This window comes from Cucurbita moschata, unplaced genomic scaffold (genome assembly GCF_002738365.1).
Source record: "Cucurbita moschata cultivar Rifu unplaced genomic scaffold, Cmos_1.0 Cmo_Scf00004, whole genome shotgun sequence".
NCBI classification, from domain to species: Eukaryota; Viridiplantae; Streptophyta; class Magnoliopsida; order Cucurbitales; family Cucurbitaceae; genus Cucurbita; species Cucurbita moschata.
The window spans coordinates 5565548-5583481 of record NW_019268520.1 but is presented as its reverse complement, the minus strand read 5'-3'; the positions used below and the strand labels follow the sequence as shown (position 1 = coordinate 5583481).

At 38.3% G+C, this 17934-nt stretch overlaps 4 protein-coding genes and 1 non-coding gene across 6 annotated transcripts; 1 reads left to right on the top strand and 4 right to left on the bottom strand.

The window, feature by feature from the left end:
• The first annotated feature begins 234 nt into the window (after positions 1–234).
• On the top strand, positions 235–397 carry LOC111442481. The gene has a single exon (XR_002710304.1). It is a non-coding gene; the product is annotated as a U1 spliceosomal RNA (small nuclear RNA).
• Positions 398–895: 498 nt separating this feature from the next.
• LOC111441447 (protein CHROMOSOME TRANSMISSION FIDELITY 7) lies at positions 896–3226 on the bottom strand. Its single transcript, XM_023078438.1, has 6 exons — positions 2944–3226; positions 2560–2830; positions 2386–2481; positions 2206–2274; positions 1590–1936; positions 896–1178 (listed from the first exon to the last, which is right to left on the bottom strand). Exons 1-6 carry the CDS (start codon positions 3117–3119, stop codon positions 1040–1042), a joined length of 1098 nt encoding a protein of 365 aa, XP_022934206.1. The 5' UTR covers positions 3120–3226; the 3' UTR covers positions 896–1039.
• A 1120-nt stretch (positions 3227–4346) lies between these two features.
• On the bottom strand, positions 4347–8057 carry LOC111441833 (receptor-like kinase TMK3). The gene is made up of 2 exons (XM_023078980.1): positions 5216–8057; positions 4347–5125 (listed from the first exon to the last, which is right to left on the bottom strand). Exons 1-2 carry the CDS (start codon positions 7554–7556, stop codon positions 4617–4619), a joined length of 2850 nt encoding a protein of 949 aa, XP_022934748.1. The 5' UTR covers positions 7557–8057; the 3' UTR covers positions 4347–4616.
• A 2994-nt stretch (positions 8058–11051) lies between these two features.
• LOC111442258 lies at positions 11052–13206 on the bottom strand. 2 transcript variants are annotated; one of them, XM_023079577.1, is made up of 4 exons: positions 13007–13206; positions 12855–12927; positions 12653–12726; positions 11052–11848 (listed from the first exon to the last, which is right to left on the bottom strand). In XM_023079577.1, the coding sequence occupies exons 2-4, from the start codon at positions 12872–12874 to the stop codon at positions 11148–11150; spliced, it is 795 nt and encodes a 264-aa protein (XP_022935345.1). In that variant the 5' UTR covers positions 12875–12927; positions 13007–13206; the 3' UTR covers positions 11052–11147. The 2 variants fall into 2 exon arrangements, with proteins under 2 accessions (XP_022935345.1, XP_022935344.1); XM_023079576.1 differs by lacking the exon at positions 13007–13206 and having other exon boundaries at positions 12855–12990.
• Positions 13207–13528: 322 nt separating this feature from the next.
• LOC111442257 (aluminum-activated malate transporter 8-like) lies at positions 13529–16281 on the bottom strand. Its single transcript, XM_023079575.1, has 6 exons — positions 16014–16281; positions 15777–15917; positions 15437–15709; positions 15239–15363; positions 14961–15104; positions 13529–14171 (listed from the first exon to the last, which is right to left on the bottom strand). The coding sequence occupies exons 1-6, from the start codon at positions 16231–16233 to the stop codon at positions 13674–13676; spliced, it is 1401 nt and encodes a 466-aa protein (XP_022935343.1). The 5' UTR covers positions 16234–16281; the 3' UTR covers positions 13529–13673.
• Positions 16282–17934: the final 1653 nt, after the last annotated feature.

The following is a 17934-nucleotide window of genomic DNA, read 5'->3' as shown; positions in this document are numbered from 1 at the left end:
AGGTTAGTTGGTTTAGAAAATTGAGGTAAAAAATTTGGGTGAATAATGTAATCGATATCCTAAGATTGCAACAATGGCAAAACCATATGGTGAAGATTTGAGAATATAACATTTTTCCTAGCCAAGAGGTGATGGAGAGCAGCTAAATTTGGTTATACTTGTCCCACATCGAAAAAGCGTAAGGAGTTGCTGCATGGGGGGCCTATAAAACTGATGGGAGAGGCACATTACAACATACTTACCTGGACGGGGTCAATGGGCGATCATGAAAGTCCATGGCCTAGATTGGTGACCTCCATTGCACTGTGGGAGGGGTGCCCGACTAAGGTCTGTCCAAAGTGGCGGAACCTACGTCATTATTTGTGGTAGCGGGGGCCTGCGTTCGCGCGGCCCCCTATCAATTTCCAGTCCAAAATTGATTTTTTCAATCGTTCGCGAGGCCCCCTTCCCCTCACTTTTCATATCCTCCTTTCCTACTTATTCTCCCTTCGTACCCTCCATGGTCACTGATATAGCCAGTGGGTTCATTTAGTATGCGTTCCAAGTCTGGCCATGGAACCGAATTTGAACAATTTGATTCCCTAGTTTCAGATTTGGAACCAAATCTCATTGTTTCAGACCAGGAACCAACCATGGAGGAGCTAAACCGTTCCAAATCCATTTTTTCAAATTTGGGTTCCATTCGAGTGGAAAGGACAACACACTAGTTCTAGAGGAAAAGAAAAGAAAAAGCCAAGCTTAAAGTTTTTAAATTGTATGATTCTTGATTATTCCTGTAATTAGAAGTCCAAGCTCTTTTGTATTGGTAACTAATATTGCATCAAGTATTGGTTCAAAGTATATCATATCCACAATTATATCACAATCTAATTTCTAATAGGATATATAATTTGCATTTGATACTAATTCATCTCATTTCTATTAATTCCTTTCTAATTCTTTGTTGCAAGTAAACAAGACTATACACCAATTAAAGTGCCCCATATTATTTTCATAAGCCATTCTCTATATCTATCGAATTAGCTTGATTTCAATATCCTCATATCAGAGTGTCGCTTTTATATGCCAATATAGATCTGGAGCCGACATATCTTGATGCCAATGCCATTCCAGAAGAAGTTGGCTGAGAGAATGCCAATTGAGAGCACTCGAGGGAACCTCCCTTGCAGAAGCTTTTCCTGCAGCATAGAGAAACAAGAATGAGATCTCACTTTGATGTGTAGTTTGCCCTCTCCAACGAATGGTGATCTTGTGTCAATTATGTAAGCTTTTGAAAAAGCAAATTCAAGCATCTAGATGTCTAATAATTTTAGCCCTTTCCAAAACAAAATCTGTTCAAACAATTCAATAAAACTAACTATAAAACTAACTATAGCATCCGTGTAACCGTCCAAGTTTACCACTAATAGATATGATTCGTTTTGGCCCACTACTTATAACCTCACGGTTTTAAAACAGGTCAATTAGGGAGAGTACATCTACTACCATGCATACTTCATTCCCCCTCTCCAACCAACCAAATTTATCAGGTAGTTTGTTGGGTTTCAGCAAGAAAAGATAATGATGTTGATGTGTTTATACTTTTTTACCTTGCAGCATCTAGCAATTGGGTGGCAATATGTTTTCTTCTGTTGGCAGGAGTAACCCAAATTGCACGAATTCCACAAACAGCAGGAACAGCTTCTTCTTCACATAAAATTACACCATTCAGGTTCACATCCAATGCCTCGGGATTATCAGTAGGTTTCTTCAAAATGGCTTCTCTCCGGAAACTGATGTTACCAAACTGCAAGGTTGTTGAATTTGGTTTTGAATCCTTCATCTTAGACTCTTCGGGTCTTTCGTCCAGAAAACATGAAACAACTTTATAAGCTTTCATTATTGGTTCTACAACCAGACATCCTACAATTCTTTGGGATGAAACAAACAGATAAACCTGCAGTTGGATGAGAAAATTAAGTGCAGAAACATGATGGTAAGGAATCACAGTACATGCAAAATGGAAGTCCGGATGAAATGGAAACATTGAGAACATGGAAAACAGATTTGATTTTTTACTCTGATAGCACAACGAATTAGAAGCCCAATTATGAAATTCAGATGAAAAAAAAGGCCGATTCTCTTTCTATCAATTGATGAATGTGTGCAAAAGAATCAATATGATCAAGAACTCTGAAATTGTCCAGTTTATAGTAAGTCAAGCACCTGGCAGTTCTTATGCAATATCCATCCATTTCCTAGCTCTTTTTCCATCATCTTGACCACCTCTTCAATCTGCCAGTAGAACAAAATTGATTAACATGAAGAAAAATGTTGGATTATCCCGCTATAACTTGATTTCACTAAGTATTTGACTTCAACAGTCCAAATTTAATGAGTTTGAACCTTGTTCCAGTGGGCAGAGGGGTCAGAATTGAACACCAACAAAATACGGCCGTCTTCAACAGTGGAAATATGGATAAGCCTTTCGTGAGACCATCCCTACCAGTGGTGCAAAAATGCAATTAGAAAGAGACGCAGAAACAAACCAGAGAAAGAAAAATAAAACGTTGGCTGCACCTTAAATTGGATTCCACATGTGTACTTCTTATGAAACGATTTATGATATTTTTCATCGGCTTCATCTCCACGAGCATATTTGATTCCACAGGTGGAACAAAAATGGAGTAAGAAATCAGACTGGCCAAAAAGTAAATGGTACTGAGCATAGCTTCTTTTCTTGTTCTTGACCACAGGTTTGGTCAATGAAACCAATTCATCTTTTGCAGGCGAATCACCTGGGATTGGAATATTTATCTCCGAGTCTACACATTGTGGACTTTTCACGATTCTTATAATATAAATTTTTAGAGTGACAGAACAACCAAAACGGATTTCATCAATAACAGCCAATTACAATTTCTGAGCGAAGGAGAAGAAGAAGATGAAGAATCTGGGAGATACCTATCGGAGCTCGGAGCTCTACGCTTATACGCGTTGACGTATTGATGCTCTGCTTTTTCCCAGATCTTCAATGCTCCATCGTCGCTGTCGTCGGCGTCTGTATTCAAGGGTTCCGGCGACTTGTGCGCTGAAATCGAAGGGCGGGGTTTGAAGAAGGCGCTGATTTTGGATTGCATGATTGGAAAGAAAATTGAAGATCTCAATTCCCACTTCAGGAATTCTGCATCTTTCCCTATGATTCTTAGAAACTGGCAGTTTTCCCGCCATCGGATTGCTGAAATTTTGGCTTCCCGCTCTTTTCTTTTAAATAATATGAAAATTCTCTAATAACAATCTTTTTTTTTTTTATCGTATTTATTACTATTTGCGTTCTAATAGGTTAAGAATTATTCACTTTGAATGGCATAAGCTCTCATGATTAGGGGACGTGGCACTCCCTCCTAATAATTCTCAACCTAACAAAATCAAAAGGTTGAATAATCGAAGTTAAACATGATTATTTAGATTCATGGATGAAGTTTGAAAGTTACGCTATTAATTATTTGTCGTTTTGGTAGAAGCATGACACGTATAATATTGCATTTATGAATTACTTTATTTTTTATAGATACAGTTGCGGAAACCACATTCACACAAATGACTCATAAGTCGCTGTCAAATTCTAAGACATACATACACGTCGTACATGGGACATGAGGTCCTCCATTAAGGCCACTGCTTTTTGTATGGCTCTCAAGGCTGCCCCTCTCAATACAAATATCTATTCACTATCAAAACCCAATGTGGCTCATAACTTACATACCCCATTTCAATCCTATCTTCTTCTTAAACATAATATGGAATTATGGAATATTCTCTTTCTTACAACCCCGCCATCCGCCTCACGATTTTAAAATGCCTATGATAGGGAGAGGTTTCCACACTCTTATTAGGAATGATTTGTCCATCTCTCCCGCCGACGTAGAATCTCACAATCCACTCCCTTGGGAGCCAATGAGGGTCGTCATCCTAGTTGGCTCGCCACCTAGTATCTGACTTTGATACCATTTATAACCGCCCAAATCCACTATTAGTAGATATTGTTCACTTTGACTCATTACATGTCACCGTCAACCTCACAGTTTTTAAAGGAGATGTTTTCACATTCGTATAAGGACTACTCTATTCTCCTCTCCTACTGATGTGAAATCTCACAATCTACCCTCCTTGCGGACCCAGAGTCCTCGCTAACACACTGCTCGATGTTTGGGTTTGACACAATTTCTAACGATCCAAGTCCATCGCTAACAAATATTGTATGCTTTGGCTCGTTATATATCGCCGTTAGCTTCACGATTTTCAAACGTATCGGGTAGAAAGAGGTTTCCACACCCTTATAAGGAATGCTTCGTTCCAATCCTTCCTAGAGAGAAACACAGATGTAATGAACTCAAAGATGCAAAAAGTGAAACCAGAGAACGTTGGAAGTCTGTTTCACAAGGAATATACAAACATGAAGTAAGAAGAAAAAAAGTAAGCACCCAGTGTGAAGGACACCATTGGTATCTATCTACATCCACATTATCAAAAACACCATAACCTTCACTTGAGATTGTCTCCAAATTTGACCCCACAGAGTAAAAGCAGAAAAGCAAGAGGGAAAGAGAAGCATCATCAAGGTGGTACCTCCTCCTTCAACGACCATCGACCGAAGTGAACGAATCTGCAAACCCAGTAGGCCTTGATGGTATGCTGCCCTTGCTGTCCTGCAGGTCCATGCAACTGAAATCACTCCCTTCTGATTCTTGCCATCCCTTCACCATTTGGTTAAGAGGTAGGCTATAGTCAATTCCAGAGAACTCCTCCGTGTCGTCCTCAATCGGCTTCCATTTCTCGACGAGTGGAGCCAGTACATTTACAGCATAACCCATATCAGGTCGTTGGGTAGGCTCCCTTGCAGTGCAATGACCAGCTAATTCAGCTATTCTGCAAATGGTTTCAGATATATCTTCTTTACAACCCAAGGTTGGATCCACAGCAGCCATCAGCTTCTCCTTGTCTGATTTTATGTGCCAGAACCACGCAGCTAGATGTTGACATTCTTCAGATCTATCTTCGTCGAGAGCCATTAATCCAGTCAGCAGCTCCATGAGCACAACGCCGAAACTAAACACGTCGGCTTTGGTAGTAAGTTTACCTGTTACTGTTTCAATGAAACCATGAAATAAGTTAGATACGAAACCATTGATTTTGATTTAATTAAGATTTCATGGATACAAATTTAAAAGCTTACCAGCATATTCTGGTGCTAAGTAACCAAATGTCCCTGCAAGCCTGGTTACTACAGATCTTTCACCATCAGGGGCTAGTTTAACCAGCCCGAAATCAGAAACTTTTGCTCTAAAATCGTCGTCAAGTAAGATATTCGAAGATTTGAGATCCCGGTGGATGAAGCTCTGATGCGCTAAACTATGAAGATACTCCATCCCTCTAGCAACATCCAAGGCAATGGTTAACCTCCTCTTCCAAGAAAGAGGCTCGAGCTTAAAGGTTTTCCAATGAAAAAGATGCTTGCTGAGAGCTCCTTCAGACATATACTCGTAAATGAGAAGTCTCTCATTTCCAGCGATCGAATATCCTAACAGTGATACCAAATGACGGTGTCGTACCTTCGAAAGAACTGCAATTTCAGATTGGAACTCATCCAAGGCTTTGCTGGTAATAACACCTGACTCCATCCTTTTGACTGCTATTTTTGTTCCATCCTCCAATTCTCCCCTGTAAACTACCCCAAACCCGCCACGACCAAGCTCATTCTCTGAAGAAAAATTATTCGTTACGTCTCGAATAACTTGGACAGATATGACTAGATTTCCAGATTCAATAACATGAGAACCACCAAGTCCACTGTTGTTTCTGCTAGCCGAGCCACTTTCTGTAGCCGTAGATGTACTATTATTCGTGTTATTCGCAACAACAATCTTAACCAAATTGTTGGGATCAGATGGATCTCTTGGATGAATGACCAGAGAACTTGGAGCCTGTTCATTGCGTTTCTTCTTCTTACACAAATATATAGACAGAGGAATAGCAAGAAAAGCAACAACTACCACACTTACAACAGGAACCACAGTAGAAACTATTATAGATGCCTTGGAACGATTAGATGTTGGACCTATCCCATTGCCAGAATTAGAACCTGGTTCGGTTGTTGAAGAAGATCGGCTATCCGGAGGAGATAGGCCTCCAGTTCCCGACATTGGGGAAGATGGGGATTGCTTACCATCTAACAAAGGGTTGCCAACAGTAACAAGTTTCACAGTGCTACTGAATTGTGGCACAGGAGGGGAGATATTGTTCCCACTGAAATCCAACAATGTAAGAGACTTTAAACCAGTCCAATTTGAGGGAATTGAACCACTCAAGTTGTTGTTCTGAAGTCGAATCTCGGCGAGCGAAATCAAATTAGCAAGTGAAGGACTCAAGGTCCCATTCAAACTGAACTTTGGTAAGTTAATGACAGAGACATCCCCAGATCTGCAGTTCAATCCCAGCCATGGTCCTTGACATGGATCATTTCCAGTCCAAGCAGAGACAAGTCTTAAGGGGTAACCCATGGCGCCAAGAAACTCAATCAGCGCCATGACTTGAGGGGCACAAGCAACCCCTGCCTGAGTTTGACAGAACAGGTTTGAAGAATAACTCACTTTCGATGCTTTAAACTTTGGGATTGGACCCATGAATTTGTTGTTGTTCAAATCCAAATGGCTTAAACTCATATCACCTAAGCTCTTGGGAATCAAACCAACAAATTCATTACCATTCAGATTCAGATCCTGCAGAAGACTCAAATCCCCAATGTTATCTGGAATAGTCCCTGAGAATTGATTCCCATGGAGCCACAAGCTATTCAACGAGGTCATCGTCGTCACCACATCAATAGAACCAGTCATTCCACCTCCCACTTGATTATTCAACCAAAGTCTCGTCAATATCATACCCTTAAAACTCCCCGGAATTCCACCGGTGAGTCTATTGTCAGAAAGCGATAACACAGATAAAGAGGACATAGACCCAAGAAAGTCCGGCAAGGGACCAACCAAATTACAACTCATACAAGTAAGATTCGTCAACTGAGCTGAACTGCTCAACGCCGGTGGAAACATCCACCCAGAACTACCGTTTAAATTATTCCCATCGAGAGCAAGAACTTCTAAACTATTGAGGCCAGTGAAAAAATCAGCCGGAACTGAAGTGAAATTGTTGTAATTAAGGAACGCGTACCGGAGATTCTTCAGGCCACTCAACGACGGCAAGGGACCGGAGAATTCATTATTCTGAAGACCGATATTGGAGAGCATAGAAAGCTGGTTGAAATTCTGCGGCAAAGGGCCCTTCAGTCCAAAACCTTGGACCTGAATTTGGGAAACCCTCGAACCATCGCAGAACACAGAAGGCCATTTGTTGCCACATGGGTCGTTATCATTGGGCGGCCATTTCAAGAGCTCTGGATTTTCCAACCCTTTTCTAAACTCATTGAGAATAGCAAGATCATTGGGGTCGGTAGCTCCAAACCCCACAGAAATTACAGCAAGAAGAAGTACTAGAACGAGCTCTGTTTTGAAGTCTTCCATGGCAGATCTGTGAAGCAATACCAAGCTCCGAAAAGGAACATCTGGGGCCGAATGCTTTCCGAGAACAGCCTTCACATCGCCATTTCTGGCGGTTACTCACAACACCCAAATGAAACCCCGCACTGAAGAGCAAGATAATCACAGAATTTGGGGGTAACAAACAGCCCCAATTCGAAGAACAGTCCAGGCAAGTGAAGAGCAAAATGGTGAATTAACAGTTCCAAAAACAAACAGCTAAATCGCTCTGTCTTCTAAACGGAGAAACGATGAAGAGATCGAGCTTTGGCTGAAGTTGAGAACGAGAAACGTGGATCCGGAACGACAGCTCTCAGGACAGGATGGAAATGTGGGAAATTCAGATCGGAAACTGAAGAAAACAAAAGAACAGAGAGAAAAAAGAAAGAAGAAGAAAAAAAAAAAAAAAAGAGGACCCCGAGAGAGAAATTATTGGAGAGTGTGTCCCTTGTGAGGGAATTTATGCTTTGGTCGATGGTTTCTGGAAGTGGGGAATGCCACGCGCCTTCTTCTTTTTCCTTCTTATTCTTTCTCCCCTTCTTCCATTTATCTTTGACGGCATTTTGAAAGAAGCGAAGGGCATTATTGTCTTCTCACGTTTGGCGGTATCCCGGCGCCATCCAAGGAACATAACCAAGATAATAACAATTACCATATTTGACTATTTTACTTCTCATAAATTACTTTATTACCAAATATGGTTGTTTTACATCCCATAAATTATTTATAATAATATTACATACAAATTAAAAATATATAATTCAATTAGTTAAAATATTATATTATCTTTTATAAAATGTATCTATTAGGCGACTAAAAAAGATATTAAGAATATTTAATTATTGAAAGTTGAATCTGGACTAATATACCATTTGATAAGTGGTTATTTAATTTTTTTTCTTTTTAATAAACTTGAATAATTTTTCTTTGCTTAATTTTAGCAATAGTCAATTAAATAATTAAACATTTTCGATTTGGTACATCAATTATGCGACACAAAAAAAACAATAAAAGAAAAGGGGGCCAATGATTAATGAGATAAAAAAAGAAATGGGTTTTTAATAATTACTAAGTTCTGAATTTGGTATGTTATTTAGTGCCTAAGTCATTTTCAACACAAAAAAAAAAAACAATTTTTGGTTTATTACATTTTAAAACAATTTAAGAGTCAACTTTTTTTTTTTTTTATCTACAGCACTTAATTTGATATATATATATTTAAAATAATTGAAATCTTGTTCGTGTGTTTTTTTAACAATTTTGTTGGAGGAAAGTGTCTCAGGTTAATTTAGGAGAGGGTCATGAGTTTATAATCACTGTCTATTAGAATGAGATCTTTATACTCAAAGTAAACAATATCGTACCAATGTGGAGAGTCGTGTTTAAACCTAAATTCTAATAATTAAAATGGGAGGAAAAAGAATGCATGTTGCACCTAACTTTTAACTGTCTCAAAAGAATGGTTCGCATCTTTTGATGAAACACCAAAAGACATCACCTTTCAAAACAAAGTCCTTTATAAAATTTCTAGGATAAGGAGTCCGTAGAATTGACCGCATGCGATAATTACCCTCTTAAAAAAAATAAAAAGAATGATAATTGCACTTGGGGACATTTCCGTAAATTCATGCCGGCGCCTTAAACGTAGCTACATTTTGGGAGAAAATTGCGGGACCGTTCGGGTTGAATTTAACCCACGTCCACACGTCCACGTCACTCCGGCCGCCGGCGACCTTTTTCTTACGTTTTGACCCGATATTCTTTTTTAATTTACCCATAAAACCATTTTTATTCTCCAAATTTTAAATTTATACGTAATAAATTCTTTAAAATTTCGTAAATTAATTATTAAATTAAACTTTGACTCCAATTTCATCATAATATTTGAACTTTATGTCTAATCAAAATTAAATTAGTGAAACACAAAATTAAAAAAAAATTAAAAATTGGGTAGCTTCCCATTTTTAAAATCTAGAAATATATTAAAGGGATGGATTAATTCAATCATTTTATTTAAATATTATAGCCTGCCCACTACCCATATAATTTCATTAGCTTCAATTATATTAATATTGTTTTGAAATTTGAAAAAATATATTTATTTTGAAATCTTTTCTATGATACGTGAGCACATGGAGTTTTATGGAGAAGTATTTGCTTAAACAATTATAATTTATGTATTAATTGTTAAAAAAAAATGTTATAATTTTAATTATAAACATTTTGAATAATAGCAAGTCACGGACTATTTTATGAAAGTAGACAATTCCAGGTCAACTCTATTTGATTCTTTTTTTCATTTCCAACATGATTTTAGTCTTCAAATTTATATTATAATTTGGCATTATAACTGAATTGTAATATATGAGGAAAGTACAAATTAAATATATAGAATAGGAAGGTTAAAATAGGAGGGTAATATGGTAATTATAGTCTAAATTTGATTTTAAAATGGGAAATTATTGAGAATAAAGTTTGGGAAGGCTTTTTATTTGATACGCTGAACACACAGACAAAAATGGGGTCCAAATCTTATACCTTCCTTTTTGTTTGTATTTTAATTAATTTTTCTATTTCCCAAATTATTATGAATGTATAATTAAATTTAGGGTAAAAGGAATAAAAAAGAATTATTAGAAAGAATTGTGTTTGAAAAATGAAGATCGGTGGCAACCATGATTATGTCCACAATGAATGGCCCAAATTTTAGGATCCATTGGTTTTGAATGGAAAGCAAAGCAAATAAACGTGTCTATTCACCCCGAAAACGCTAATTTCAATAAACCCACTCAATAACGCGTAAATGTGCATTTCTTTTTAGTATCTTATTTATTGAACTATACTCGTAGTAATTACATGCGCCTAGATAATGGTATCGCTGCCCAATGCCAACCAATGAAACAAAGTGATTCCTCTTCCCCCAAGGAAATCCCAATAATACCCACAACAAAACTAAATTGCTCCATCATTTTGATTTTGAAGGGATGGAGAGAATATATTTATTGATAAAAAAAATGGGAATTATGGGAAGCAGAGGAGAGAAGAAGAGATGGGTTGAAGCCCACATCTGGTTGTTTTTGATGGCCCATCTAACCAAACTGCCTTGCTGTCTAGGCTTTCCTTGTTGCTTTGAGGTACTCAATGGACAGATACCTCTCATGCTGTCTGCTGCATTTCCATCATCAATGTTTTGGTTGTTTTACCCATTTGAGTATGGGGGCAGGGAGACCATTCCATGTGCTCTCTCTCTCCCCCTTCTCTCTTACCTTTCAACTCTCCGTCCACATTATCAAACCGTAGATATTGTCATGTTTGAGCTTTTCCTTTCAATTTTCTAAAGAGAGGTTTCCACACTCTTGTAAAGAATGTTTCGTTCTCCTCTCCAACCAACGTGCAATCTCACAGACAAAATGCATCATTATGATCAAAACAATCTTATGATAAAATGACCAATATGAGATCCATATATTTGATCGAAAATTCCACAATAGTACCTCCTTAAACACTGAAGTTCTAAGCAGTTCAACAGTTATGTTCTTTTAAACCAGACAACAACAACAGATGGTGGTAGTTTAATTATCTGTCTGTGAGCAGGTGAGACACCGGCGCCATTGCAGGTAAGATCTGCGGTTCCACCACCTGGATGAGCCCGGTAGCCAGCCTTTGTGTCAAATCCTCCACAGCTATCTTCATCACATCCTTCCTCATCCCAATATCAGCAGCATATCTACTGGCACAGTACACCCCAACAGCTGTTGCAGCCATTCCATAGACATTGGTTGTCACAAGACGCAGCGGTGTCGAAAGAACAGCTGCCAGAGGTCCTCCTATGATTGAAACTGCTTGCCCACTTTGTCCCATGGTCCTCTGATCAACCACAAGTAGTCCAGTTTTGCAGTATATTGCAAAGTCTTCACAGTTGTTCTTGAATACATTATAGCATCCAAACCCATTGTCGAGTAGATATTTCGCTCGATGAACCACAAGATCATCTGAATCAGAGCTAGCAAGGGTGCAAGTTCCACCTCGAGCTTTCGCAAGAAAGAGAGCAGGACTGACAGCATACTCAAAACGATACAACACTCCACCAGCAAGAAAACAGTTCAAACATGAAAACAGAACCCCATTTCCTTCTTCTACAGGAATGCAAGTAGCGCACGGTACAAAGGATCGAGCAGGTCCTGAACTTACCAGTAAGACATCAAGCACGGTCCCCGTTCCTACTTCTTGACCCCTTCTGGTAAAGTGAATAACTCTGTCATCTCCAACATAGATCCCTGAATTGTTCCCATCAGCGACATAGATTGGAGAAAAGAACCAGAAGTGACACTAAGTAATGTTCGTTTCGAAATGAAACTAGTATTAATACAATTCACTCTCATCATACATATATGATAATTGTAGCATAAATGGCATATTCTGCTACAGGTTGAGAACATAACATGTCAGTTTATCCAATAGAGATCCATAAATGGACCACGTCGATAGAGGGTATTTTGAGTTCAACCTTAGAAACCCATAAGTTCTTATGAAACAAAATTTTGAAGAAACAGACCAAGGCATAACTTATCTTTCCCTACAACTTCTAACCGGACCTTCCATAATAGTATAATTTTGTCCACTTAGAGCATAAACTCCACGTGGCAAACTTAGAGCATAAACTCCACGTGGCTTTGCTTTTGGGTTCGCCAAGAGGTCTCGTACCAATGGAGATATATTACTTACTTATAAACTCATGATCATCCCCTTAATTAGCCAAGGTGGGACTCTCACTTAACAATCTTCAACCAACTCAACATCAGAAGAATCAAATGTCAGGCTCATATAAAGCAGTCTCATATGTATCAAACAATCCCTATGACTAAATCAGATGTTAACAAAAGCATACTCCAATTCTTCTGCTCTCACATAAAAAGATTTCCTCAAGCACTTAATCAACCCTTTCAAACTACCCAGAAGGCCAGAAGAAGAGTTGGGGCATATTTAATTCTAATCGAATCATCTCGAAAACTACAGGGCATACAAATAATTTCTCATGGAGAAAAAAGGAAAAGAAAAAAAATGAAGGAAAGAGCGAGAACCATGATGGGCATAGATATAAGCAGCCCTCCAAGAGTAGATATGATCACCCGGTTTCAAGCTTTCCCGATTGACTCTGCAAGCAAACCAAAGGATTTTTCATTTAGGCGAAAAGGGCATTGAAATTGGTTAAAATTAAGGGTACCCAATAGATTAAAACATGTAATAAAACTGAAGAACAGAGAAAATTGGTAGATCAAATACCTGTTGGAAAGAAGCCCCATAGCTCTCCCTTTGTTTGCACCCTTCGGCGATTATGGGAACTGGGCCTTTCTCCCTAAAACCGAAATTTCAGAAATGGGTTAGCCGGATTGTAAGCGAGAAGCGTAAAGGAAAAGGAATAGAGAGAAACTTACGATTGTGCCCTCCAGCATGGGCTCGGTCTCGGTGGCCGCACTGTGAAAGCCGCGTGGTATCAGTGTGTGTCGGTATTGTTGCGCCCTAAAGAAGAAAGCGCTTTGACGAAGGTTTCCTTGGATTGTGTCGGTTGATCAAGTGATAAGCTTATGATTAACTGCCCTAAACAAAATCCAAGCCGGTTTCGAATCTCACGTCTGTTCATCCACGAATCCAGTTGAAACCTCATTCATAATCATCTTATTATTTTGACTTTCTTTACAAAGATTACTTCATAAAATCTTATATAAACATTTTTTTTTGTTTTTGAAATTAGTATTTGTTGTCTTACCCTTCCTTTACAGTAATTTTTATACTTCAACATTTAAACTCCTAATAAATAAATAGAGTAAAAATAACCATAAATTACTAACAAATGATATAAATTGAAGAAATGATGGTTCACATTAGAGTAACAACTTTATCCTTGGTGAAAGCAGGACACAACCTAATAAAGAACTCTGCTTTACCTCCAAAGTTCCTTTTTTTTTTCTTTTCCCCTACCAACAAATGTTCAATCTTAACAAAACAAGATTAAGAACGAAAGAAGGGAATCAAAAACCAAAACCCCATGAGCAAAAAAGAAAAAAAAAACTCTTTTTTTTTTTATTATTTACAGATCCGTGTTCATGTTGGCAACGAAGTGGTGCCGGAAGAGCCCTTCTTTTCAGTTAAATCCCCATCCTCTGTTCCTCTCACTGAAATAACATGGGGTTGTTCATCTTCAGCTTCAACTAATGGGTTTATGGTTCCTTTGTGAAGCAACTGAGGCTTCTCTGGTGAAACCGTTGCTTCAATGCTCTTGAAGTGGGCTTTTAGAGAGAGTTCGACCACTGCCTCCGACAAGTCTTCTACTGATTTAACTATCTCGATCAATATGGAAGCCACTGTCGCGTCTGGAATTATTTCTAGAAGGTTTGTGGTTTGTGCTGTGCCTAATTTTAGGGAGTCCTTTAGATCGTTCATGGCGGATTTGGCGGCGTTTAGATGCACTTGGGATGAGGATGATGGATTTGTCATCGCCTTCATTCCTGTGGCTAAGGCTTTTAGGGCCTTTCCTGATTCTGAACTTAATGTCTTGCATGGAACTTCGATCATTCTTCGCAATTGAGATGGGTCCTGTGTCTGTGATACAATATAAATTTCAGAGTTAGTTAGCAATGTGAAATTACATTCTTTAATGAACTACTAAATCTAAAGGCTTAACCCCATAGATTCAAGTATTTTCATTTTTATACATATATTTTAGCTCCTTTATTTACTAGCCTCGGTTCCAACGGCTAGGAATCACGAACATTCATAATAGTATGATATTGTTCACCTTAAACATAAGCTCTAGTGACTTGTTTTTTGTTTTCCCAAAAAATTTCATACCACTGGAGATGTATTTCTTAGTTAGAGGTGGGATTGTCCACCAACAATCCTCGACCATTATACCATCTATGGAGCGTTGGAATACCATCCTCAACCATTATACCATCTATGGAGCTTTGGAATAGTCTTTCTTTAATTGAGGATTGACTCATTTTCTCTGGACCCATCGAACAAAGTACGCCATTTGTTCGAAACTGGAGTCACTTTTTTACTACACTTTCAAGACTCGCAACTTATTTGTTAAGATCTTATTAGCGTGATTAAGTTAAGGGCATGACTTTGATATCATGTTAGGAATCACGGACCTCTACAACGGCATGATATTGTCCACTTTGAGCATAAGCTCTCATGAATTTGCTTTTGGCCTCCCCAAAATGCCTCATACCATAGCGTTTCTTATTTATAAATTCATGATCATCCTCTTAATTAGTTGGGGTGGAACTCCTCCACGACAATAAGTGGGTTATTATGCAAAACAAAGTAGAAACTTAGAGTAGAAATTTGAAGACAAAAACTTGAGAAGAAAGATGGGATAGTTACTTGGAGTTGAGGGCAAAGGTGGCGATTGAGAGCTTCGATCTGGTAGGCACACTGTCGAGTGAGGGATCCAATTTTCAAGTAGTGTTTCCATGGATGACGAAACCTAAACTTTCCATGTTTTGGTTCCCATCTTGCAAAGTTTGCCTGTCAGACATCAATATAAACCCTTAATGTCCAAGCAATTACAAAAGTTAGTGCCTTTCATGCTACCTACTGCCAAAGAAACAAGAGAGAGAGAGAGAGAGAGAGAGAGAGAGAGAGAGAGAAAAATAACCCACCATGGAATCTTCCATGCTTTTAGAATTAAGCACAGCTTTGTATCCTTCAACAAAGGATTTACCTTTTTCAGTAGCAACACCATGTTCTCCATCTTCACAACAGTAAAAATATTCCCCACCAAACCCTGTAAAAATTCAACCTTTATTACTCGTACTCCTCTTACAATATTATGTCAAACAACTGCAACATTTTCTAACCTTCTAGGTAATCCGCTAGCTTGTTTATATTAGAAGTAACCGAATTGTGAAGAGTTTCACCAGCCCAAACAGGGCAAACCAAAATGGAGATCATAATGCAGATTGCTCCACCAACAAGAATGGTGGACAGTCTCTGATGAGCCAATGTCAAGAATTCATCGATCCGATACCCCGAAATCGAAACCAAACTGAAAGTCAATATGAATATCAACACTCCATAATCATATCTCGCTTTGATTCCCGGGAAGAACCTTGAAAATGTGGCTGATGCAGCTGCAACCCAAATCCAATCACAAATTTGCCTCAAAAAAAACAAAAAAACAAAAAAACAAAAAGTTACCTATAAGAAAAACAAAGATGCCCAAAACAAAGGGTTCTCCTTTTTGTCCAGAGAGATTGGCCAAATAGTTAACTCCCACTCCTAAAGAGCCAGCAAGCAGTGTACCTAAACCTCTATTCAAGCCTTTACTAAGCGTTCCCCCTGAAAAACACATCATAATAAATAAACTAAACAAAAAAAGCTTCAAACTTTAAGCAACAATATTCCCAATTTGATCAAAACAGAAACTACACTAACCTACGGTGAATTCAAAGATGACCACAACGGTCATAACAGCCCAAATCCCAGAGGCACCAAAGCCATCATAGAGAGGCTTCCAATAGTAAAACAATGAGACCAAAGTTAGAGCCACTCCAACTTTAATGGAGTGAACAATTCTTCTTGGGTCATCCTGTCCAAGTTTCTTGATTTTCATGGCTATCTCCATGGCTTTGTTCTTCACTACCTGAATCCCCATAGCCAAAGCCTTGAAAATTGAGAGACAAATGAAGGAGGGGTGTGGTTGGGAGAGAGGAGTGTTGGGGTATTTATAAGTGAAAAGGGTTTAAAAAGGGTTGAAGTTGAAAAGAATATTGAGATTGGACATCATGTGTTGTGTTGTGTTGCGTTGTGTTGGTGTCTTTTTGTGTGTCATACGGACAAAGATTTTGTGTTTGGGACAGAGAGAGAATGAAAGAAGTAGGAAAGAGACATATGCTGACTCGTCATTCGGCTGTGTTTTATTTTATTCATCTCTGAAAAAAACAGGCAGCGCCATTTTCGAAGTGAAAGCAAAAAAAGGTACGGAACCGAACTATCTCCATTTGCACCAAAAAAGGAAGGGATTAAACAATTTAAGGTTTTGGAGGTTCACAAATAATAATAATAATGCTATTGTTATGTATGTGTATGTCACTTTATTCTTTTGTTTGTAAACCATTATAGCCATTAATTTATGGTAGAGCACTACCACACGGATATGCGTTTCCAGCTTTTTGTATAACCTTATCACTCTATCATACATATTTTATACATCACACATCCTATATCGGTTGGAGGGGGAATGAAACACTCATGGTAAGTGTGGCAATCTCTATTTAACAGACGCGTTTTAAAATTGTGAGACTGACGATAATGTATATCGGGCCTAAGTGGACAACGTCTGCTAGTAGTGAGTTTTGATTGTTACAAATGGTATTTGAGCAAGATACTAGACGGTGTGCAATGAAGACGTTGGCCCCCAGAGGAGTGGATTGTGAGATCCTACGTTGGTTGGAGAGGAAACAAAACCACTCCTTCTAAGGGTGTGGAAACTTCTTCCTAACAAACGCGTTTTGAAATCGTGAGGATGACGACGATATGTAACGGGCTAAAGTAAACAATATCTACTAGCGGTGAGTTTGAGCTATTACAAATGGTATCAGAGCCAGATACTGAGCAGTGTGTCAGCGAGAACACTAGCCCTCAAGGGGAGAGGATTGTGAGATCCCGCATCGATCGGAGAGGGAAGGAATCACTTGAGGCAAGACACATTATCAGTCCACCACACAACCTAAAAATGTAAGACAATGGGTTAGTGGGTGTTTACTATTAATATTCTTCTCTCGTGGGTGTAAAAATTTGCACAAAAGTCTATCATGCAGTTGTCAATATTAAACTTTATTAAGCTCTAATACAAAACCTTATGTTTAAGCAATTATAGTATATCTAATTTTTGATCAAAACTCTAACAAATTAAGGCATTTATGAGTAAGAAGTGAGTGAAGTTAATCCAAATAATGGTTTTGCTATTTAGAAAATGTGAAGGAGAGATAGGGGTAGAGATTATAGCTTGTAGGGCAGGTGCATGCTGAAGCATTAGGTCAATTTCCAGGAAAGTGTGTAGCTATTATATAAGTTGAGCCTAACGCGCAATCTTTAGGCCATAAAGATGCAGGGAAGTTTCTCAAGTTTTGATTGTGATACAGCTCTAAAACTTGAATATTGTTTTCAATTAACTTGAGAAAGACAGAAAAAGAGCTGTAATCCACCATTATTTGGTTGATTTTGATTCATGGAACTAAAATGGAAAGGATAAACAAATATTCCAAACAACAACTGTTTTCATTTTTCACTCCTCTAATGTAAGTTGACTTGACTTTGTTGATATATATGTATATGTATATAACCCACATGAAAA